The sequence below is a fragment of the Zingiber officinale genome, chromosome 9A (genome assembly GCF_018446385.1).
Source record: "Zingiber officinale cultivar Zhangliang chromosome 9A, Zo_v1.1, whole genome shotgun sequence".
In the NCBI taxonomy this organism is placed as follows: Eukaryota; Viridiplantae; Streptophyta; class Magnoliopsida; order Zingiberales; family Zingiberaceae; genus Zingiber; species Zingiber officinale.
Window position 1 is genome coordinate 16,852,791 of NC_056002.1, and position 20,896 is coordinate 16,873,686.

Here is a 20,896-nt window from a genome sequence, read left to right on the forward strand (position 1 = left end):
CAAACTAAGATACATGCTAATCTACATATTTATAGTCGGTTTGACTCGTGAAATGCTACATTAATTCGAAGGGATCAAACACACATAGTTGATAGTTCGAGTGCCCCCTTCATAGAAACTTTTGGACATTCAACAAAGAAATTTTGTTTATATGCTTGTAATCAACCATATGCACTCCTTTCACCTTGGCTCTTATCATAGTTACTCTCAATCTCCAAAGATGGCTCTTATCATAGTGTCCCTTGGAGAATCAAGTGTTGCATATAGGTTCAACATGTGACGTGATGAGTTGCATAAAACTAGTAGAAAGGCAGCTTTCATTCAAAATTGTAGAAATCCTGCTCCATACATGACTTTCACTATAGCTCCAGTCATAATTACTCTCAACTTTGGTCGTAGACAACATGGTCGCCTCTTAAAGGTTAGATTCTAGGGTAAATAGATAATGTGTGATGGTGAATAAGGTCATCATTAGTGTTTTGGCCATCTAGACTTGAGCCAATTGAATTAAAGGGTTATATGATCATATCATAGTCTGAACTTCGACTATCAAGTTGATGTTTGAGAAGATTCAGTTGCAAGTCCTCGATAAAGTATATATAACCAAAAGTAATTTTCTTTGCAAGCAGTTTCACTTCTACAAACATTCATTTGGAAAGGATATATTGAATATTGAAAATATAAATAAATATATAAATTAGTCTTTGTCTGCTTTATGCAATCTCTACAAGAACCCTGACATTTAGAGTGATGACAATTCCTCCAAATCCACGAGTCCCGTGGAGAAATTCACCAAAAACTCCATGTCATCATCATCAGTGCCATAAGAACTAAACAGATCAAAGCACTGCTGGCCAATTGAAGGATTAATGATTTCTGCTTCTGTCAAATCCATGGATGATGATGATAATGAAGAAGCAGAGCTACTGACTATGAAAGCTTCCAGCCAAAAGTTTTCATCAACGATCTTTGAACTTAGGCTTTCTTCTATGATGTCAGCACTGCTACGGTCGCTGGTTTGAGATTGTTGCTGCTGCTCTGTAGCTGTTGGCACTGGCATGTCTGATACCATGTGGGATGCAGCAGATTTGTTCTTCTTATTCTTCTTCGATTCTCTCTGTGGAGTGTTGAAGGGGCCGATTTGTTTCTTCAAGTATGTGTTCCACACATTCTTGATCTCGTTATCAGTTCGGCCAGGTAGCTTGGCAGCAATCACAGACCACCTGTGGATTGGCAAGGTAAAGGTGACTTTCTCTGTTGTGATTTCATCCACAAACAAAGTGAGAAGTTAAAGGATCTACCTGTTTCCAAGGGACTGGTGCAATTGGATGATTGTGTCTTCTTCCTCCTTGGTGAAGTTCCCTCTTTTGATATCCGGCCGCAGGTAGTTCACCCACCTGAGTCTGCAACTCTTTCCACACCTCAAAAGTCCTGAGTTAGTGATCAAACTTTAGTGTTTCCCCCTCATTACACTGAAAATTAAACAAAGTTTTTGTGTTTTCTGATACTGAACATGATCACACTGAAAAATAGTTCTTTTTTGTTCCTCATTACACTGAAAAATGAGCAAAGTTTAGTGTTACTGAAACTAAACATAATGAAAACTACGCAAAGTTTTTGGTGTTCCTGAAACTGAACTTGATCAAAAACCCTTCTCCAAATAAATCAAAGTCCATAATTTTCCTCCCTCGTGCACTAAAAAATAAGCAAAACGTTTGTGTTTCTGAAACTGAACATGAACTCACCAGCTTGCTTAGGAAGAGCTCTCCAGTTGCCATGTCCATATTTCTCTATGTGATCCACCAAAATCTTGTCTTCCTCAGGCATCCATTGACCCCTGTTGAGGCCCTCCCTCGCACAGCAAGGAGCCCTCACCATGCTAGATGACTTCCTATTACTGAATGATTGTTTCTTTACCAGGCCAGTTAAGTTATTTATATAGCCATCAAATTTCCCAACGTGATGAAATGACACAGTCCATAGTGGAGTACTTTGTTAAAGCACCACTTGGCACAAGGTCTGAAATATAGCTAGATTTTATGAGCCTAGTTGCTTAGATCATGGCTTGTTTGGTCAAATTGAGTCAAACATTTAGCTCGTAGACTCATAAGGCTATGTTTGATAAGAAAGAATGGAATTGAATTGAGTGAGAATGACATGCATTAATGATCGATCACGGATGAGTTAATTAGATTTTCGTACATATTTAGTCCATTTAAATTAACTGATAATAATACTTGTTTAATAAGCTTAGAGCTCAACTAAACTATTTAATTGCCAAATTCACTGATTTATTATTCATCTCATTTTAGTTTGGAATTGATCTTACTCATTCTCCAAAGTGGTTCAAGTAGTCCTATAATTAATCTGTACATGCATAATTAACCACTTAGACTGCTAATTTGTCAAAAGGCATTAGTTAGTTAGGTAAAGAGATTAATGATCACTTAAGCCTGCATTTAATTATAACTTTGTCAGCTAAAACTACTTTAGAGGAAAGAAGTCTTAATTAATTAATTAATTAATTAATTTATTTATTTACTAATGCTTTAGCCCTTTATTAATCAATTGCTACAGTAAGAGACATGGGAACAATATCAGCCTGCAATGATTGGTACGTACGAAATGCCTACCGCATGCGACGTGGCAATAGCAGATTGGTCCTCTTACAATTTTGTCGGCAGTATTCATACCCGCTGGGCAGCTAATTAATTATATGAGCATTTTACTTGTCATCTTTAACTCTGATTATTCATTTTTTTTTATCGTGAAATAAATAATGATTTATTTCAAGTCAATTTGTATTATAAAATATTTTCCTTGTATTAATTTTAGATATTTTAAAAAAATATATTTATTTTTTAAAAAATTAGTGTAATTAATTTATTAATTTCTATCTTCGTAATAATCCATCGTTGTCACTTGGCACCGTCTCTGTTGTCCTTTTTGGACGTAAACTAACGGTGGAGACAAGCTGCATTGTACACCCCAATCAACTGCTAGATCTTGAAGCATATCGTCCGAATTGTGTCAGGAATAAATAATTTTTTTTTTAAAACGTGTGTCATATTTTAAAAATGCACATTTTCCAGGTGAAGGTCTCCTTTTTATTTATTTTGAAAATTGCTAAAAAAACTTTTTATGATTTTTTTGCTATTTTCTCTGTTGAATGACTCATTTACTGTGTGTTTGGATAAAGATAGTTTTTTTTTAATAATGAATTTGGTACATTAATTGCTTGAGTTTTTTTTTTGCTCCATTTTAAAAATATGCTTGCACTATTTAATTCCCTTAAAATTGATATTTTTTATATAAAAAAAAATTGTATAACTAACAAATTAAATGACATGTGGATGGGTCGAGTGAAGTAAGTGTGCCTCACGAACTGATGAATTTACAAGCTAAATTTGATGGATGGATAGATATGAGTTAGGATTGAAAAGAGAGATCAAAATCGGGATGAATAGGGAGAATGTACAATTTAACCTAGTAAAGTAATTAAATAATTTGCGACGTGACCAAACGAAACCGACAAGAACAGATAATTATCGTCTCTTCTAATACATGAGTCAACGAATTTAAGTGGAAAGACCCTTACACCTACTAATGACACTATAAACACAATCCACCCCAAGCAAACTTTATTATATTGTGAAAACGTACAGTCTAATAAAGTTTTTAAAATTAAAATATATATATAAAAAACAAATGATAATGCATGTTTAGGGACCCATGACAAATGCATATCGTTTCCTCATCTCAATTACTCCACCTCCACATTCCTAACCCTTTCCTTGGTACCATCTATGTCACTTGCAACATTTTATATTATGAGTCCATGGACTCTGTTGGTGCAATATCCCTCAGGTCAAGGTTGACCTGGGTAACCAAGCTGAGTCTTGGTTTAGGTTTAGATGTTTGACAATAAGATATTGATTGAAGAAGAGTCAAGTAGGTCAAGGTTGACTTGGCAGGGAAAGTTCTAACTGGATGTTAGGCAAAATGAAAGTCCGGTGAGTGAAGCCAGGAAAGGGAGGAAGAAGGAAGTCCTAGTGAGTGAAGCTGGCAGATGGAAATCTGGTGAGTGAGCCGGTGAAAGTCCCAGTGGGTGAAGCTAGGCGGATGGAAATCTGGTGAGTGAAGCCGGTGAAAGTCCTAGTGAGTGAAGCTAGGCGAGTGAAAACCCTAGTGAGTGAAGCTGGTGAAAGTCCTAGTGAGTGAAGCTAGGCGGTGAAAACCCTAGTGGGTAGGTAGGTGAAAGCCCGTGAGTGAAGCCGGCAGGGAAAATCCGGATGGATCGAGGATAATCGGACATCCGGTGTTGACAGGTCAAGAGAATGACCGATGGATACTTGGCATGAAAGAAAAGTCCAAGTAGGTCAAAGGGATTGACCGGATACTTGGCACAGAGAAAAGTCCAAGTGGGTCAAAGGGATTGACCGGACACTTGGTAAGGGAGTCCTAGCAGGTCAAGGGAGTGACTAGATGCTAGGCATGACATACCAACAAGTCAAGGTTGACCGAATGTTGGTTAGGGATGTTTGGGACTTGGTTTTGGACAAAAACCAAGTGCTGGATCGATCCGTGGATCGATCCAGGATCTGGATCGATCAGTGGATCGATCCAGACCTGTCCCAGCGAACAGAAAGCTTCTGGATCGATCCGTGGATCGATCCAGAGGTCCCAATCGATCAGTGGATCGATTGGGACGCGGCTGCTTCGCGCGATAAGCGCTGGATCGATCCGTGGATCGATCCAGCCAGAGCACAGAGGCGCTTTGGATCGATCCGTGGATCGATCCAAAGCCTCCCCGATCGATTGGGAACATTCGAATCGATCGGGATCCGACCGTTGGCGTCGTTTATAGCTGCAGGCGTTCGATGGCTGCGCAAGAATTTTACCGATTCACTCCAGAGCTCTCGCCTACTCCTTCACAGCGCTCTCAAAGATCAGGTCGCCAGTTCTTGAAGGATCTTGGAAGCTCTCCAAGTCAAGAGGCGGATCAAAGGCAAGAAGAGAAGCTAGGGTTAGGGTTTTCTGTACTCATTGTAAGCTTTGCGCTTGTATTTTGTTTCCCTTTCCTTTCTTCTTGTACTGAGAGTCTTGTAGGGCTTCTCCGCCCTCGGTAGTTACCGAAAAGGAGTGTTTTCATAGTGGAGGGTGCGTGCGTGGTGTGGATCCTTGGACTAGTCACCTCTTGTGAGGTGGATACCAAGTAAACCAACCGTGTTAGCGTTGTTGCATTTGTTTCTGTATTTTTCGCTGCATATTCTTGAAGAAACAAGCAACGCCAATCAACGCCGAGCACCGAGAGAACGCGACGAGCTATTCACCCCCCCTCTAGCTACTTTTGGTCCTAACAAGTGGTATCAGAGCGAGGCCGCTCTTCACCGGAATCATCGCCGGAAGGGTCAAGCATAACAAGAAAAGCTAGAGGGTGAAGAAGTTGGAGCAAATTCTTCAAGTTCAAGATTTTATCAAGCTCAACTTCAAGATGCAATTCCAAGATGGACTTGGATTTGACACAAGGGTGGCTCCACCATACACATCGGCAAGTTTCGACTCTTGGAGATCAAGAATTGAAAATTTCTTGATGATGGAGATAGAGCAATGGTTTGCTCTAATGGAAGGTTTCAAGGCTCCAAGAAATTCAAAGGGCAAAGTTCTAAAGAAAAGCAAATGGAGCCCGGAGCAAGTCCAAAGGTGCGAGGCAAATGACAATGTGACCAAGCTTTTGGTCAATTTATTGCCAAGCACCATTCTTTGCAAAATTGGAGAATTTGAAGATGCAAAGGAACTTTGGAGCAAATTGGCTAAGCTTCATGAAGAGATCCCCTCCACTGTACAAGATAATGAAGAATCCAGAGAGGGTGACTCTTTGGAGCAAGACCAAGAGGAGGACTCCGAGGTTGAGAGATACTCAATCTCCGAAGAAGAGGAAATCCAAGAAGCTTCATCCTCAAGGGAATGCACCGAAGGGAACAAGGAGGGAGCATACTCCTTGTTTCACATTCAAGATGATGAAACCTCCACCTCTAGGATTGAGGGGGAGCAATCCTTGGTGACACCGGAGCAAGAAGAAGAAGAAGCTTCTACATCCGGGTTAAGAGAAGAAGAGGAGGAAGAAGCTTCTACCTCCACAAGTCAAGAAAAATCAAATGGAGGAGAATCAAGGTCCGATCAAGAGGAAGCTTCTACCTCCGGATCCAAAGAAAAAGATGCCACCCCTGCAAGCAAAGGTATAAATATTTCAATTAATAATAAAAATCATATAATATGTTTTGAGTGTAGGGAACATGGGCACTATAAGAGCAAGTGTCCCAACTTGGCCAAGAAGAAGAGCCAAATGGCACAAAAGGGCAAGGAGAAGCTCAAGGAGACCACCCCCGGGACAAAGAAGAGCAAGGAGCACATTGTGTGCTTCTTGTGTCAACAAAAAGGGCATTACCGAAGTCAATGCCCCAAGGGGAAGAAGATGGTCAAGGCTCAAGGAGGCACTAGTCAAGGGGGAGCCTCCAAGGTAAAGAAGAAGGTAACATTCATTGAGCCTATTCCCTTGCAAAATGGTAAAAAGCATGCTAGGTCAAATTTTTATCATCTTAATGCGATTTACCATAAGAATAGGAAGCATGAGGGCTTTAAGGAAAAGCATGTGGCCCTACATGCCAAAACTACTATCCCAAAGGCTAGGAATGTAGGTAAAAACCTAGGCGATAACTCTAAGGATTTTAGATACAAGCCTAGAAACAAAAATGCTCATGGGTCAAATACTAAGGACTTAGTGAGAGAAAATCAAGTCTTGAGGTCAAGACTTGATAAAATGGAAAAGACCCTAAAAAGGATGGAAAATATCCTATTAGGGCAAAATGAGCATAACCTAGGTTTTGGGGTACAAAAGCCATCCAATGGCCATAGAGGTTTGGGATACAAACCAAAGGCTAAGAAGGATGTGCCCTCTTACCATAGAGTTCCATATAGTTATGGAACAAACCCTAGGTCTAGTGGTCAAGCCAAGAATACTAGGGAAGTCATCCCTAAGAGTATTTTTGCAATAAATGTGACTAAGACTTCTAAGAAGTCTAAGAAAGTCACAAACAAGGTCACAAGGGAGGTTATCCCTAGAGTTGACCTAGAAAATGTGACCAAGGCTTCTAAGAGGCCCAACAAGGTCACTAGGAAGGTATCTAGGGAAGTTATCCCTAGTGAGTACCTAGAGCATCCAAGGAGCACCAATAGGTGTTGGGTTCCTAGGAGCATCTTCTCTACCCCATAGATGGGTTAGAGAGTGTCAACTCCGATTAGAAGGGTGGTTAACCCAACTTTGAGGAAATTGACACTCAAGGAGCATTTTCAAGGTTTTTGTTAACCTTTGAAAATGAAATGGAATTATTGATTACTCCTTGAAAGAGTAAAATGTGCCTAATGGTGGAAGAATTGTTTTTAATTTTAAATGGCACATATTGGAAAATTAATAAGAACTATCAAGTTGGGTTTTTGGTATGTTCTTAGGCAATTTAAGGTAATCCGGGCCCTAAATTTAAAAGTGATTACTCTTGAGGAAAAATGGAATATGCCAACATTTGAGGATAAGCTTAATTTCAATTGGCATAAATTAATCAAGAGAATTAGAAATGCCCATTTAGGTTTTGGCACTCTCTTGAAGCACTTTGGGCAATCTAGGGTTTAAGTTTTAGGATTAGCTAAGATTAACGATACTTAGATAGTTAATCTAGGTATATTTTATTTATGCTAAACCTTGCCATGATTGTTTGCTCATAATATGCCATGACATCATATTTTATCTTATTTGTATTTTGCATTTATGACTTATCATGAAAAATACAAAAATACCATGTCATGCCATACATACATCATGTAGTTATAGGAATCTTTCTTTTGAAAGCTATTTTATTTTGATGTATGTCATAACATTATCATGCATTATGTTTATTTCCTTAAAAATTAAGGACATATGGCATTAGTTAAACAAGTGGCATTTGTTTACAACAAGTGGAATAAACAAGTGACATTTGTTTAACAAGTAAATCAACAAGTAACATCCTTTGTGGATGTCTACCTCTCAAAATGCCTAGATAGATATGCATGATCCCTAGAATAGGGCAAAACCAAAATCTTACATCTCACAAAGACCTATAAGATGACTTGTATGTGTTTCAGTGCACATTAGATACAAGTGAGATGTTAGGATGATGAACAAAACTCAAGATGTTGATTTAGTGCATTCTTTTGAGTTTTTAAGTTCATCAAAACACATAGTTATGTGTTTTCCCATCATTGGGAAAGCTAATGTATAAGTCATGTGCATTATGCCCAAGGAACATGATGGGATATTAGTTTTGAAAATGTTTTTAAAATATTTTTGGAAAACCTTGGTGAATGCTATCTTTTGATAGTAATCACCATTGAATAGTTAGACACAAACTTGAAGAAAAACACTAAAGTTTTTGCAAGCTTTCAAGTTTGTGTCAATCTTTGAAAATATGATGTATTTTCATAGAAAGCTATTTTTCCATGATTAAGTATGCCCTAAATAATGTCTACACGAAATTTCATAATTTTTGGATTTTTGTAGAATTTTCTAGGGGTTTCTGAAGTTGACTGAAATGGAATTTCAGCAACTATCGAGCTCCGATCGATCCATGGATCGATTGAGTTCCATGAATCGATCCATGGATCGATTCAAACGGCAATTCCCGCGAAGCTCGCTGGATCGATCAGCCGATCGATCCAGGAGTCTGAATCGATCCGTGGATCGATTCGGAAAGGTTCAATCGATTGGACCTAACTCCAATCGATCCAAGTTGCTGATTTTGGCGGAAGGCCTGATTTCAGCATCTTTGAACCTCTTTGAGTCTAGGTAACCATTCCAAACCCCTTAAATACATTTGTATACATACAAAGGGTGTTTTCATGTTGAAAACAAGGATGGATTGGTTAACGAAGACTAAGTAGAAGTTTCGGTTGAGGTTGTTTCAAATTTTGAATATTTGAACCTCAAAACTTCTAAATTTGGGTTTCCTAAAGGTTTAGGGATTCCAAGTCATTGTTGGTGCAATGACAGAAGTTACCACCATGTCTTTAGGGGGAGGGACTCTTTAAAGACATGAAAATTATTTTTCATGAACCTTGGAAGGTGGTTAACCTTCTGTTGTGAACTTGCTCAATGTTGAGCATTTAAACTTGAAATGGGAAAAATGGGGAGTGGATATCCTCATTATTTCAAGTGGACACTCAAGTGGTTGAAAATGCTCAAGGTTGGGTATTTGTCAACATTGAGGGAGAGGTTAAGGATAAATGAAGGGTATGGGACCTTCATTATCGTGTTGATCACAACGAGTGATGTTGTGAACAACGATGAGCAACTCTTCGGGGGGAGAGTCTTCAACAAATGGATTTGTTGAAGTGTGCCCAGAATTGGAGCATGGGTTGATGTGTGTCCAACGATGGGTTGATGTGTGCCAATAGGGGGAGAATGTATGGTTAAGCTTAGTCCTTCATTACCTATGGGAAGCTCATAGGGGGAGAATGAAAGGACTCATGAAAGGGAGTAAGTTAGGCTTTCATTACCTAGAGGGAGTTTGCCCTCTTAGGGGGAGAATGAAGAGCTTAATTTATGCTTTCATTACCTAGTGGCATGAAGAAGGAGGCTATGGGATTAGCCTAACTTACATATGGGATTGTAAGTGTTATTGTGGTATTGTCAAACATCAAAAAGGGGGAGATTGTTGGTGCAATATCCCTCAGGTCAAGGTTGACCTGGGTAACCAAGCTGAGTCTTGGTTTAGGTTTAGATGTTTGACAATAAGATATTGATTGAAGAAGAGTCAAGTAGGTCAAGGTTGACTGGATACTTGACTGGGAAGTCCTAACTGGGATGTTAGGCAAAATGAAAGTCCTGGTGAGTGAAGCCAGGCAGATGGAAATCCTGGTGAGTGAAGCCAGGTGAAAGTCCTAGTGAGTGAAGCTAGGCAGATGGAAATCCTGGTGAGTGAAGCCAGGTGAAAGTCCTAGTGAGTGAAGCTAGGCAGATGGAAATCCTGGTGAGTGAAGCCAGGTGAAAGTCCTAGTGAGTGAAGCTAGGCAGAGTGAAAACCCTAGTGAGTGAAGCTAGGTGAAAGTCCTAGTGAGTGAAGCTAGGCAGAGTGAAAACCCTAGTGAGTGAAGCTAGGTGAAAGCCCTGGTGAGTGAAGCCAGGCAAGGGAAAATCCAGATGGATCAAGGATGATCGGACATCTGGTGCTGGGAAGTCCAAGTAGGTCAAAGGATTGACTGGATACTTGGCATGAAAGAAAAGTCCAAGTAGGTCAAAGGGATTGACCGGATACTTGGCACAGAGAAAAGTCCAAGTGGGTCAAAGGGATTGACCGGACACTTGGTAAGGGAGTCCTAGCAGGTCAAGGGAGTGACTAGATGCTAGGCATGACATACCAACAAGTCAAGGTTGACCGAATGTTGGTTAGGGATGTTTGGGACTTGGTTTGGACAAAAACCGGTCGGATCGATCCGTGGATCGATCCAGATCTGATCGATCGCTGGATCGATCCGCACTGTCTAATGGTCGGATCGATCCGTGGATCGATCAGATGTCCCAATCGATCGGTGGATCGATTGGGACGCTGCTGAAGTGCCGGATCGATCCGTGGATCGATCCAGCGCTTATAGAGGCGCTTTGGATCGATCCGTGGATCGATCCAAAGCCTCCCGATCGATTGGGAACATTCGAATCGATCGGGATCCGACCGTTGGCGTCGTTTATAGCTGCAGGCGTTTGATGGCTGCAGAATCTCTTCACGATTTCTCTTCCACAGCGCTCTCAAAGATCAGGTCGCCAGTTCTTGAAGGATCTTGGAAGCTCTCCAAGTCAAGAGGCGGATCAAAGGCAAGAAGAGAAGCTAGGGTTAGGGTTTTCTGTACTCATTGTAAGCTTTGCGCTTGTATTTTGTTTCCCTTTCCTTTCTTCTTGTACTGAGAGTCTTGTAGGGCTTCTCCGCCCTCGGTAGTTACCGAAAAGGAGTGTTTTCATAGTGGAGGGTGCGTGCGTGGTGTGGATCCTTGGACTAGTCACCTCTTGTGAGGTGGATACCAAGTAAACCAACCGTGTTAGCGTTGTTGCATTTGTTTCTGTATTTTCCGCTGCATATTCTTGAAGAAACAAGCAACGCCAATCAACGCCGAGCACCGAGAGAACGCGACGAGCTATTCACCCCCCACCTCTAGCTACTTTTGGTCCTAACAGACTCCACAAATATCTCCCACTAGTAAATATGTGATCACATAACAAAATTAAATATCGCTAAGCTTTAACTTCCCTCACAAAACTGAAACAACAAAAAAAAAAACATAATCTAGGCATAACCTAGTAGGAACCGGTTATGTGTGGACCTTATATTTCTTTTGCGATCACGGAGAGAACGGGAAAGCTTTGAGCCTTCTGTGACCACCACTTTAAGATATCGAAGTTTTCGCTATCTGCTTCATTAAAATCAAAAGAAGTCGTAAAATAATTCTCAAATTCCTGTGTGGAACTTGAGGATCCCCGTGGACGTTTTGTCCATTCTTTTAATAAGAGTTGTGCTTTTGTAAGTTTTAAATTACTACTAGTAGTTTGTTGAATTTCAGAAATATTAATTTGTGTTCCATATTTTGCATAATATTGATTATAAATATCATATAAATAAATTCTAACATTATATATAATATTAGCTGGATCAGGGGAAGAAGAATCTTTAATTGGAATTAAAGCATCATAATATAAAGTTAACATTTCTTGTAAAACTTCTAATTTAAATCTAGGATCTAAAGCAAATGCAATTAAATAAATTTCAGGAATTAAATAAAAATATTTTTCCCATTTAGTTTTCATAGCTAAGATGCAAGGAGATAAAGATTCATTATTAATATGTTCATTTAAAACTAATACTATATTAGAAAATTTTTCTAAAACTAATTGAGCAGTGGGATAATAAATACCGGAAAGTTGTTGGTTGCATCATTAAATACTTTTAAAATTTCACAAATACTACTACAAATATTCCATTGTTGTGAAAATAAATATATATTAGTATTAGTGTCTTGTGCAAAAAATGAACATAATAATTTTTTATATTGAAATGAATCTTGTAATAATTGGTATGTTGAATTCCAACGTGTTGGTACATCACGTGGAAATTTTTTAGGTCTCATTCCATTAATTTTACAAAACCTACCCCATTATTTCATTATAGATGGATGAGACCATAAATAAGAAATTACAATTCTAATTGGTTTAATATAACTTTCTAAAATTTTTAAACCATCTTGAACACATAAATTTAAAACATGACATACACAACGAATATGAAAAAATAAACCTCCAATAATAGGTTGACAAACAAATTTTAGATCATCTATACAAGCGGTATTAGAACTAGCATTATCTAATGATATTGAAAATATTTTATGAGTTAAACCATATTCTTCTAAAATTAAACATAATAATTGTGCGATATTATGAGCATTATGTGATTCATCAAAAACTCTATAAGCTAATAATCTTTTTTGAAGGTTCCAAGAGTTATCGATCCAATGACAAGTCACACTCATATACGAATGTGTTTGCCAATGATCACTCCAAATATCGGAACATGAAGAAACTTTATTATCTAATTTACTAAATTCATCAATTAAATTCTTTTTTCCTTGTTTTACTAATTTTTTAATTGTACGAGTAAGTGTAGTCCTAGGAACACGTTTAGCACATGGATTAAGAGATTCTTTACAAAAATCTTCAAATGTGCATTTAGATCCAAAACTAAAAGAAAGATGTTCTACGGAAACAAATTTAGCTAATGATTCTCTTAATTTATTATCCGAATATAAAAATAAACCGGAATCGGTACTACCACTTATAGAAAATATTGATAATTGTGTTTGAGAACGGTCGAGTCCATATTCCGTCGGGTGCTTCGTTTCTACATGTCGTTTCAACGACCCATAGCCGCCGCCGGCTTGGAATTTGTAGGAAGCATTGCAGTGCTTACATTTTGCACGCATTTCTCCCGATGGAAGAGTGACCTTCTCAAAATGTTTAGTAAAAATAGAAGACTTTAGAGGAGGAAGTTCCCGAACCTTAGAAGTAATTGCATCGGTACTTCCTTGTGTTTCGGGTGTCGGATTCGGAAGATGCTCGATCTCATCATCGGTGGATTGAATGTTGGGGTTGGGGTCCTCCTCCCGCGGATTCATTATTTGCTTTCCCTTCCGAGCTCGAGATGATGCACCTCCGCGGCCTCCTTCCATTGTAATTGAAAATTGAAAACGAAAGCGTGTAGAGATTAGAGAATACGAAAATGAGATTAAGAGTAGAGAAGATGTGTGTGAAAAATGATGAAATGAGCTCTCTATTTATAGAGTTTTGATAGTAACGGACACTAAATCATAGCCATTGATCAAAAAACGGTCAAATGATCCTAACCGTTGAAAAAAAATACCTAAAAAACCCTCCCAACGGCTACGAACCGCCGGTTAACCGGCGGTTCCAACGGCTATGAACCGCCGGTTAACCGGCGGTTCAAGCAGTTAAAAAAAAAAAAAAAAAAATTTGCGGCTGAACCGCCGGTTCAACCCGCCGGTTAACCGGCGGTTCGTCGGTTTTTACACCCAATGAACCGGAACCGGCCCGGCAACTTGCCGGGCCGGTTCCGGTTCGACCCGGTTACAAGTTTATCCTAAAATCCTCTCGTCCATGCATACTCATGATAAAACATCAAAGTTTTCATCTACCGATTAATATATTGACACTAGAGCAATTTATCATGATACATCAAATTATAATATTTTTACAGACGTAATATTATATTATGGCTCAGATATGGTTCAAGTTGGCGATGATTCAAATTTACAAATTGTTAATTTTGGAAACACATATCTATTTATCTAATTGTACTTTTCATATACACAATGTATTTCATATTCCATCTATTATTAAAAATTTACTCTCTACATCAGTTTTGGTTTTGATAACAATGTCATTTTTGAATTTCATCATAATCATTATCTTATAAAAGATAGAAGAACAAATACTATTATACTTTATGGGAAAATAAAAAATGATTTCTACTATCTTCAAAGTTTTTCAATCAAAGCTTTTGTTGGTGAATGGATAAATAAACTAGCTTGACATACTTGATTTAGACATCCTTCTCTTCGCATTATTCAGTTAATCATCAATATGTATGGTTTACCTATTTCATTTATCTCCTCTCCATCTCATTCATGTAGGGCCTACATGGAATTTAAAAATCATAAGCTACCTTTTTCTTCACCCGATCATATTTCTAATTTTTAACTTGAAATAATTCATTCAGATGTTTGAGGTCCTATACTTATTTTGTCTAACTAATATTTTCAATATTATATTACTTTCATTGGTCATTTTTGTAAAGATACTTAGTCTTATCCTATGGGAAGGAAATCTGATTTACTAGATATATTCTATAATTTTTAAAGTCAAATTGAATGATATTTTAATCGTAAAATACTCTCTTTTCATTCTTATTGAGAAGACAAATATCAAGCTCTCCATCATCATCTTGTCTTTTGTGGAATTGTTTATCAAGTCTTTGGCCTCCACACTCCAAAACAAAATGGCTATGCTAAGAGAAAACATAGACATATAGTTGAAAACTACCTTAGCTCTTCTACATCATGTATTAGTTCCGCATAAATTTTAGGATGAAGCTGTTAGCACTGTTGTATATCTCATAAATATACTTCCTACTTCATTGCTCAATCATAAGTATCCTTTTGAAAAACTTTATAATCAAACTCCTAATTACACTTTTCTTCAAATTTTTTGTTGTGCGTGTTATCCGTGGTTACGACCCTACCCTAAACACAAACTCGACTCTCGTTCACTACAATGTGTTTTCCTTGATTATAGCAATTTGCATCATGATTATCATTACTTATATATATCAACAAAACGAATTTATATTTCATGACATATTACTTTTAATGAGTCTCTATTTTTTTTCAGTAGTTTTTTCAATCTCTTCCCCAGATACAAGTGACACTTTTTTGATGTCACCTAATATTGTTAGAAGTGATGACATCTTAGGTCCTGCTCCGAAGATCTCTATTAACTCCCATCTATCAACAGAATCACTTCAGGTTGCTAATCCAATTTCTAAAGCTTCACCAGTCGAAGATAATACAAGTCCATCATCAAAATCACCATGTCAGTCTACTTCTTCGTCACCATCAACAAGTGATTCAGATAATAATCTTCCTCGTCGCATGCTTCCCTTAAGTGACATATATGCACGATGTCTACCGATGACAACTCAACACCTCATTCCACGAACTCTAATGGTATCTTCAAAATCTATTGAACCAATTTATTTTACACAAGCGAACAAGGATCCTAGATATATATATATATAAAAGAAATTTGAATTGCATGATTATATTATCTTGAATCATAACATTACAGATATTTTAAATTTTTTTTTTTAATGAGAACCAAATAAAAGATATAGATTAAATCAAAAAGCAATAAGTCATAAGTCATGCTTGGCACAACATATAAACAAATTATTTATGAAACATATAATAATTATGATGTGCAACCACATTGAAGATGTATAAACAACATATAAAAATACTCATCATTCATTGATGATGATGGTAGTTTTTCTTTCTTATTTTCCCAATAGATTTTCTTAATCCAAACATCACCTCTGCTAATAGTCTGCTTGTAATCATAATCCAATATGCTTCATCATCACAATTATATTAAACAGAATGCAACAGCCTTCACCAAGTAATACTCAAGTTTCTGAAGATGAAACTTCAAAGGATGTTGAAATTATGAAACAAGACAAACAATTAAGAAACATTAGAGGACTGCCTTCTCTTGGCAGACTGCAGTAAAGTGATCAGTTATCGACCGGCTTCATTGCCACCTCAATCGTTTAAAAGCATGAGCCCGCCAGCCCACATCTCTGATGATCTTACTTCAGGCAACTTTTCTGCAAACTAGGCTCCAATTTGATGTTATTAGAAGAGAACAGTTTATTCTTCTGTACATGAGCAGGTAGAGACTGCAAAACCATTGGTTATTTCCCTGCAGAGATTTAAACCTCATCTTGTCATGCAATATTGAAAGATACTTTGCGATATGAATCAGGCAAAAGCTTATTTTAACCTCAAAGAAAGAAAGCAAAAGCTTTTTTGTTCTCTTTTTGATTGTGCTCATTATTCTCCTTCCCCTACAGCAAAACATGCATGATAAATTCTTCACTGTCAATCTCAACGATAATGCAGATGAATAACGAATGAATGAATGAAACATTAGTGCCACAATAAGTACATTTGTTGAGAAAACAAGCCATTCAAATTTCAAGATATGAATGAGCAACAAGAGGATAAGATCTAACCTCTGGGAGATTCAGTTTGATCGAGAGGTGTTTCTGATGATGGAGAGGATGGGGAAAAGCATATCGATCCCCTCACATCCATCAGCATGGCTATCACATCCCTCATGGTTGGCCTATCAAATGGAGAATCATTAGTGCTGAATAATGCAATCTTTAGAACCAAGGACATCTCTTCCATTGTGCTCTTTGAGGTAAGGTCCAATCGGGAGTCAAAAACATTAGATGTGGCTGTGTTGTTGTGAACCGATCTCCTCACCAAATTGACCAGATCACCTCCTTGTTCTATTGGCTGAATTGGAGATTTTCCAGTAACCAGCTCCAAGAGAACAACTCCGAAACTATAGATGTCACACTTTTCTGTAACTTTCATTGTGAAAGCATACTCTGTATCAAGCATAAAACAAAAGTTCAGGATAATGCTTTAAATCTACATTCTGTGGTCCGAGTAAGTTCATCTTTGCTAAGGAAATCTATTTGCAGTACGATAAAAGACAAAGAACAGGTGAAGAATGAAAGATACAGACAATAATTCATATTTATCTTTACAAAAAATTTCCAAAGTTCAATGATTTCCAGGTGAATTTTGTTTCTATTACTTCGGAATCATGAATGAACAAATGTCAATAACTAATATCCCTATACTTCCAGCAAGGATAATAAAGAAACATTCTGAACTATCGAACTCCATAGTTATATCTGAAACTACAGAAAATATTTGCAAGGATGAGTTGATAGAATGCCCAAAAGCATACTCCAGAAAGGGCATAGGCTAGAACAGACAAAGGTTGAAACTCATGCCTGATAGAGGTAAATTGACATAAACCAGATTGAGAATTACGAAATAAGGCACGTAAGAGAAGACTGGTGTTTTTGAAGTAATTCCAGTAAAAACAACATTACCTGGATTTTGTGTATGTTCATGAAATAGTATCATCCAACGATAACTTTCATTGAATAAAGAAGACCAAACTTAAAGGAGAGAAGGAAATATCTCTAGTTTGCTAGCAACATTACCTGGAGCAATGTAACCATAAGAACCGGCAACAGCAGACATGGTTTTGGAATGTGAAATGTCTATCAATTTTGCCAAGCCAAAATCCCCAACATGAGCCTCCATTGTTTCATCCAAAAGGATGTTATTAGATTTTATATCCCGGTGGATTATTTGAGGTTTGCAGTCATAGTGAAGGTAACGCAAGCCTTCCGCCGCTCCAAGAGCAATCCTGTAGCGAGTATTCCAATCAAGCAAACATGTATCACCACTACCATGCAGCATCTCACCGAGACTACCATTTGCCATATATTCATAGAGGATCAGATTCGAGTCCTGGTGATAGCAAAACCCATAGAGCTTCACAATGTTACGATGTCTAACATTTCCGAGAGTTGATATCTCAGCTCGAAAGCTACTGTCAATGCTAGAACCCTCAACATGAGATTTCAGCTTCTTTACTGCAATGATTCCTCCATCCAACATTACAGCCTTGTAAACCGTACCACAGGCACCCTTCCCTATAACAGCACTCTCAGAGAAATCATCAGTCGCCTTGAGAATTTCTTGATATGTGACACCCTCACATGGGAGATAATAGAGATCAGAAACTCCCTGCTTATGTTCTTCAAGTTTTGCAAGAACTGGCAATCGGTACTTCATAGACCAGCATAAACCTATTGTCAAAACTAAAGAAATTAACCCTACAACCACAGCAGAGATACTAACAATTTTTTCCTTGGAGGTTCTCTTCACCCAACCTGGTTCTGCAATATACAATGGGACAGGTGAAGGCTGGCATGCCTTTGTACCACTTCCACATAGACCATAGTTTCCAAGGAAGTTGCTATCATCCATGCTTCTGAACACTGGAGTATTAGGCAAAGAGCCAAAAAGGTAATTGTAAGAAAGATTGCAGACTAGAAGGCTGGAGAGCTTACTAAACGAAGCCGGTACTTCACCATCTAGTTGGTTGTTGTTCAAGTACAATGTCTCCAGCATCTGCAAGTTCCCAAGACCAAATGGTATCTCCCCAGAGAGGGAATTGTAGCTAACATTCAGAGCAATTTGCAGCGCGGTAAGCTGCCCAAGCTCATCTGGTATGCCACCCGACAAATTGTTGCCACCCAATTGCAGCTCTGTAAGGTGATAAAGGCCCCCCAGACTGTCTGGTATAGTTCCATTCAGATGGTTATCCGAAAGCAGAAGGAGTTCCAAGTTGACTAGATTGCCAATTTCTCGTGGGATAATTCCACTGAAATGATTTCTGCTAAGATCAAGCCTCTGGAGTTTTTTGCAATATGCCAGCTCCTGAGGTATACCACCCGAAAGATGATTCGAGGAAACATTGAAGCTAACAAGAGCAGTAAGCTCTCCAATCTCAGGAGGAATCTCACCGAAGAAGTAATTGTTAGACAGTAGCAACCTTTCAAGGTTCTTGAGCTTGCCAATTTCCGGAGTTACTGGTCCAGAAAACCGGTTGTGGTTCATCTCTAGAGAAGTTAGATTCAGAAGGCCAGATAACTCCAATGGAAGGCTTCCCGTGAGAAGGTTTCCTCCCAGCCTTAGTACTATCAGTGACATGCATGTTTTGACCCCATGTGGAATGTTACCGAACAACCTATTCGATCCAAGGCTTAAGAGGATCAACTTCTGGTACTTACAAAGTTGAGATGGTATGCTGCCGGTGAGTTTGTTGTCAGACAAATCAAGTACTAAGAGATTACTTTTGGTTCCTAACAGTGGAGGAATGATTCCTTCAAGGTTGTTATTGAAAAGTTGAAGGTTCTCTAGTGAGGTGAAGTTCTGGAATTCTAAAGGAATGATTCCTGTTAGATTATTGATCGACAAATCTATCTTCCTTAAAAGACTCAATTGGCCAAGCTCCCTAGGGATGCTTCCCTGCAGGAGGTTCTCAAACAAGTAAAGCAAGTGAAGTGTCTGAATCTGACCAAGCTCTTTAGGAATAAGTCCAGTCAAGTGATTCTCCGAAAGATCAATCTCTATAGCACTCTGGCAATTACCTAGCTCCTTAGGGATGGTTCCATCTAACCTATTGGTGTAAAGATACAATTTTTTCAGCAAGATCAGCTTGCCAAGCTCTTTTGGCACACCTCCAGTGAAAAAATTGTTGTTCAGGGCAATCATCTCTAAGTTACTGCAGTTGCCTAGCTCAGGAGGAATCTCTCCAGATAACTGGTTTTGCCAAAGAACTAGGGTTGTGAGATTCTTCAACCTCTCAAGCTCTTTGGGAAGAACACCTTCCAACCGATTCTGGGCTAACCCTAAAACCTCCAAGTTATCACACTCGCTGATCTCCACTGGCACTGGACCAGACAAATCATTGAGACCCGCACGAATAATCCGAAGATTTTTCAACATTTTGATGGACGGAGGAATCGCTCCGGTGAGGTTGTTACTGTAAATGACAAGCTCCTCAAGCATGGTCAAATTGCCTATGCTTGAAGGGATAACGCCAAATAGGTAGTTCTCACTCAAGAAAAGCTTTGTGAGAGAAGACAATGCACAAAGTTCTTGGGGGATCTCCCCATGAAGCATGTTGGTGCTCAGATCAAGAATCTCTAAGCTCCTACATTGGGCCAAATCTTTCGGAATGGAGCCAGAAATCATATTGGAGGAGACATTGAAGGTGGTCAAGTAAGGGAGGCGGCAAATGGTAGCAGTCAAGAAGCCCTGGAGACCAAACTTGTGAAGGTTAATGGAGGTTACCTCGGACTGGAAGCAGGCAATGCCGTCCCAGAGGCAAGGATTGGGTTCGGAGGGGCTCCAATTCGAGAGATTGCCGCCGGCATCGACGAGGTTGCTTTTGAACTCCATGAGCAGGCGCAGGTCGTCGTCGCCGCCGCCCTCCACGGCGGCGAAAAGGAAGCAAGAAATGGCCGCAAGCAGATGAAGCGTCCGCCGCAACAAGGACGCCATTTCTGTGGGTCTTGGGCCCCGTTGGGCTCGATTGGCGCAACAAAATTCGAGCTTGGGATCCGCGAACTACTTCACGTGGATTGGAAGGGCAGAAAAAACCAGAGGCGCAGCAAACAACAGGAAAAAAGGATGAAGCAATACCAGTAGAGAGAGAGGGAGCGAGGAGGAAGAAGAAGAGCGTTGCATGGAGCTCAAAGAGCACCAAGGCAATGTTATAGTGGGCGTCAGTAGTGAGCAATGGTCAAGTGGCACATGCCACAGTGCAAGGCCACCATTGCTTGCTTCCTCGAGCTCGCAGCAGTCAAGCGTTCTTGTTGATGTGCTCCAGATAAGTCTCCTTCTCCACATGCATCAATGAACACCAACTTTACTTTTCTGCTCTGGTCCTCCTCACATCAATCCTTTGCCCATTGAAATTGAATCCATGGAAGGCCCAATTGCAGAGTGTCGCCCACTGTTCCTTCCCCTTTTCTCCTTCTTCTTCTGTCACATCAGTGCAAGCATATGACTGTGGTTGATGGTGGTG

The 20,896-nt window shown here is 39.1% G+C and overlaps 2 protein-coding genes across 2 annotated transcripts; both read right to left on the reverse strand.

Annotated features, from left to right (window-relative positions):
• Positions 1-672: 672 nt before the first annotated feature.
• LOC122018712 (transcription factor MYB30-like) lies at positions 673-1,906 on the reverse strand. The gene is made up of 3 exons (XM_042576111.1): positions 1,746-1,906; positions 1,302-1,431; positions 673-1,223 (listed from the first exon to the last, which is right to left on the reverse strand). Exons 1-3 carry the CDS (start codon positions 1,876-1,878, stop codon positions 743-745), a joined length of 744 nt encoding a protein of 247 aa, XP_042432045.1. The 5' UTR covers positions 1,879-1,906; the 3' UTR covers positions 673-742.
• A 13,737-nt stretch (positions 1,907-15,643) lies between these two features.
• Positions 15,644-20,817, reverse strand: LOC122020359 (leucine-rich repeat receptor-like serine/threonine-protein kinase At1g17230). Its single transcript, XM_042578256.1, has 4 exons — positions 17,454-20,817; positions 16,440-16,823; positions 16,208-16,271; positions 15,644-16,126 (listed from the first exon to the last, which is right to left on the reverse strand). Exons 1-3 carry the CDS (start codon positions 20,368-20,370, stop codon positions 16,258-16,260), a joined length of 3,315 nt encoding a protein of 1,104 aa, XP_042434190.1. The 5' UTR covers positions 20,371-20,817; the 3' UTR covers positions 15,644-16,126; positions 16,208-16,257.
• Positions 20,818-20,896: the final 79 nt, after the last annotated feature.

Bases quoted from the DNA above. Each gene is read 5' to 3' on its own strand.
- LOC122018712 (XM_042576111.1), bottom strand. From the start codon at position 1,878: ATGGTGAGGGCTCCTTGCTGTGCGAGGGAGGGCCTCAACAGGGGTCAA. The intron at 1,432-1,745 runs GTGAGTTCATGT...TCACTAACTCAG, and splicing joins AGCTCTTCCTAAGCAAGCTG to GACTTTTGAGGTGTGGAAAG. The intron at 1,224-1,301 runs GTAGATCCTTTA...GCCAATCCACAG, and splicing joins CACCAGTCCCTTGGAAACAG to GTGGTCTGTGATTGCTGCCA.
- LOC122020359 (XM_042578256.1), bottom strand. From the start codon at position 20,370: ATGGCGTCCTTGTTGCGGCGGACGCTTCATCTGCTTGCGGCCATTTCT. The intron at 16,824-17,453 runs GTAATGTTGCTA...TGCTTGATACAG, and splicing joins TTATGGTTACATTGCTCCAG to AGTATGCTTTCACAATGAAA.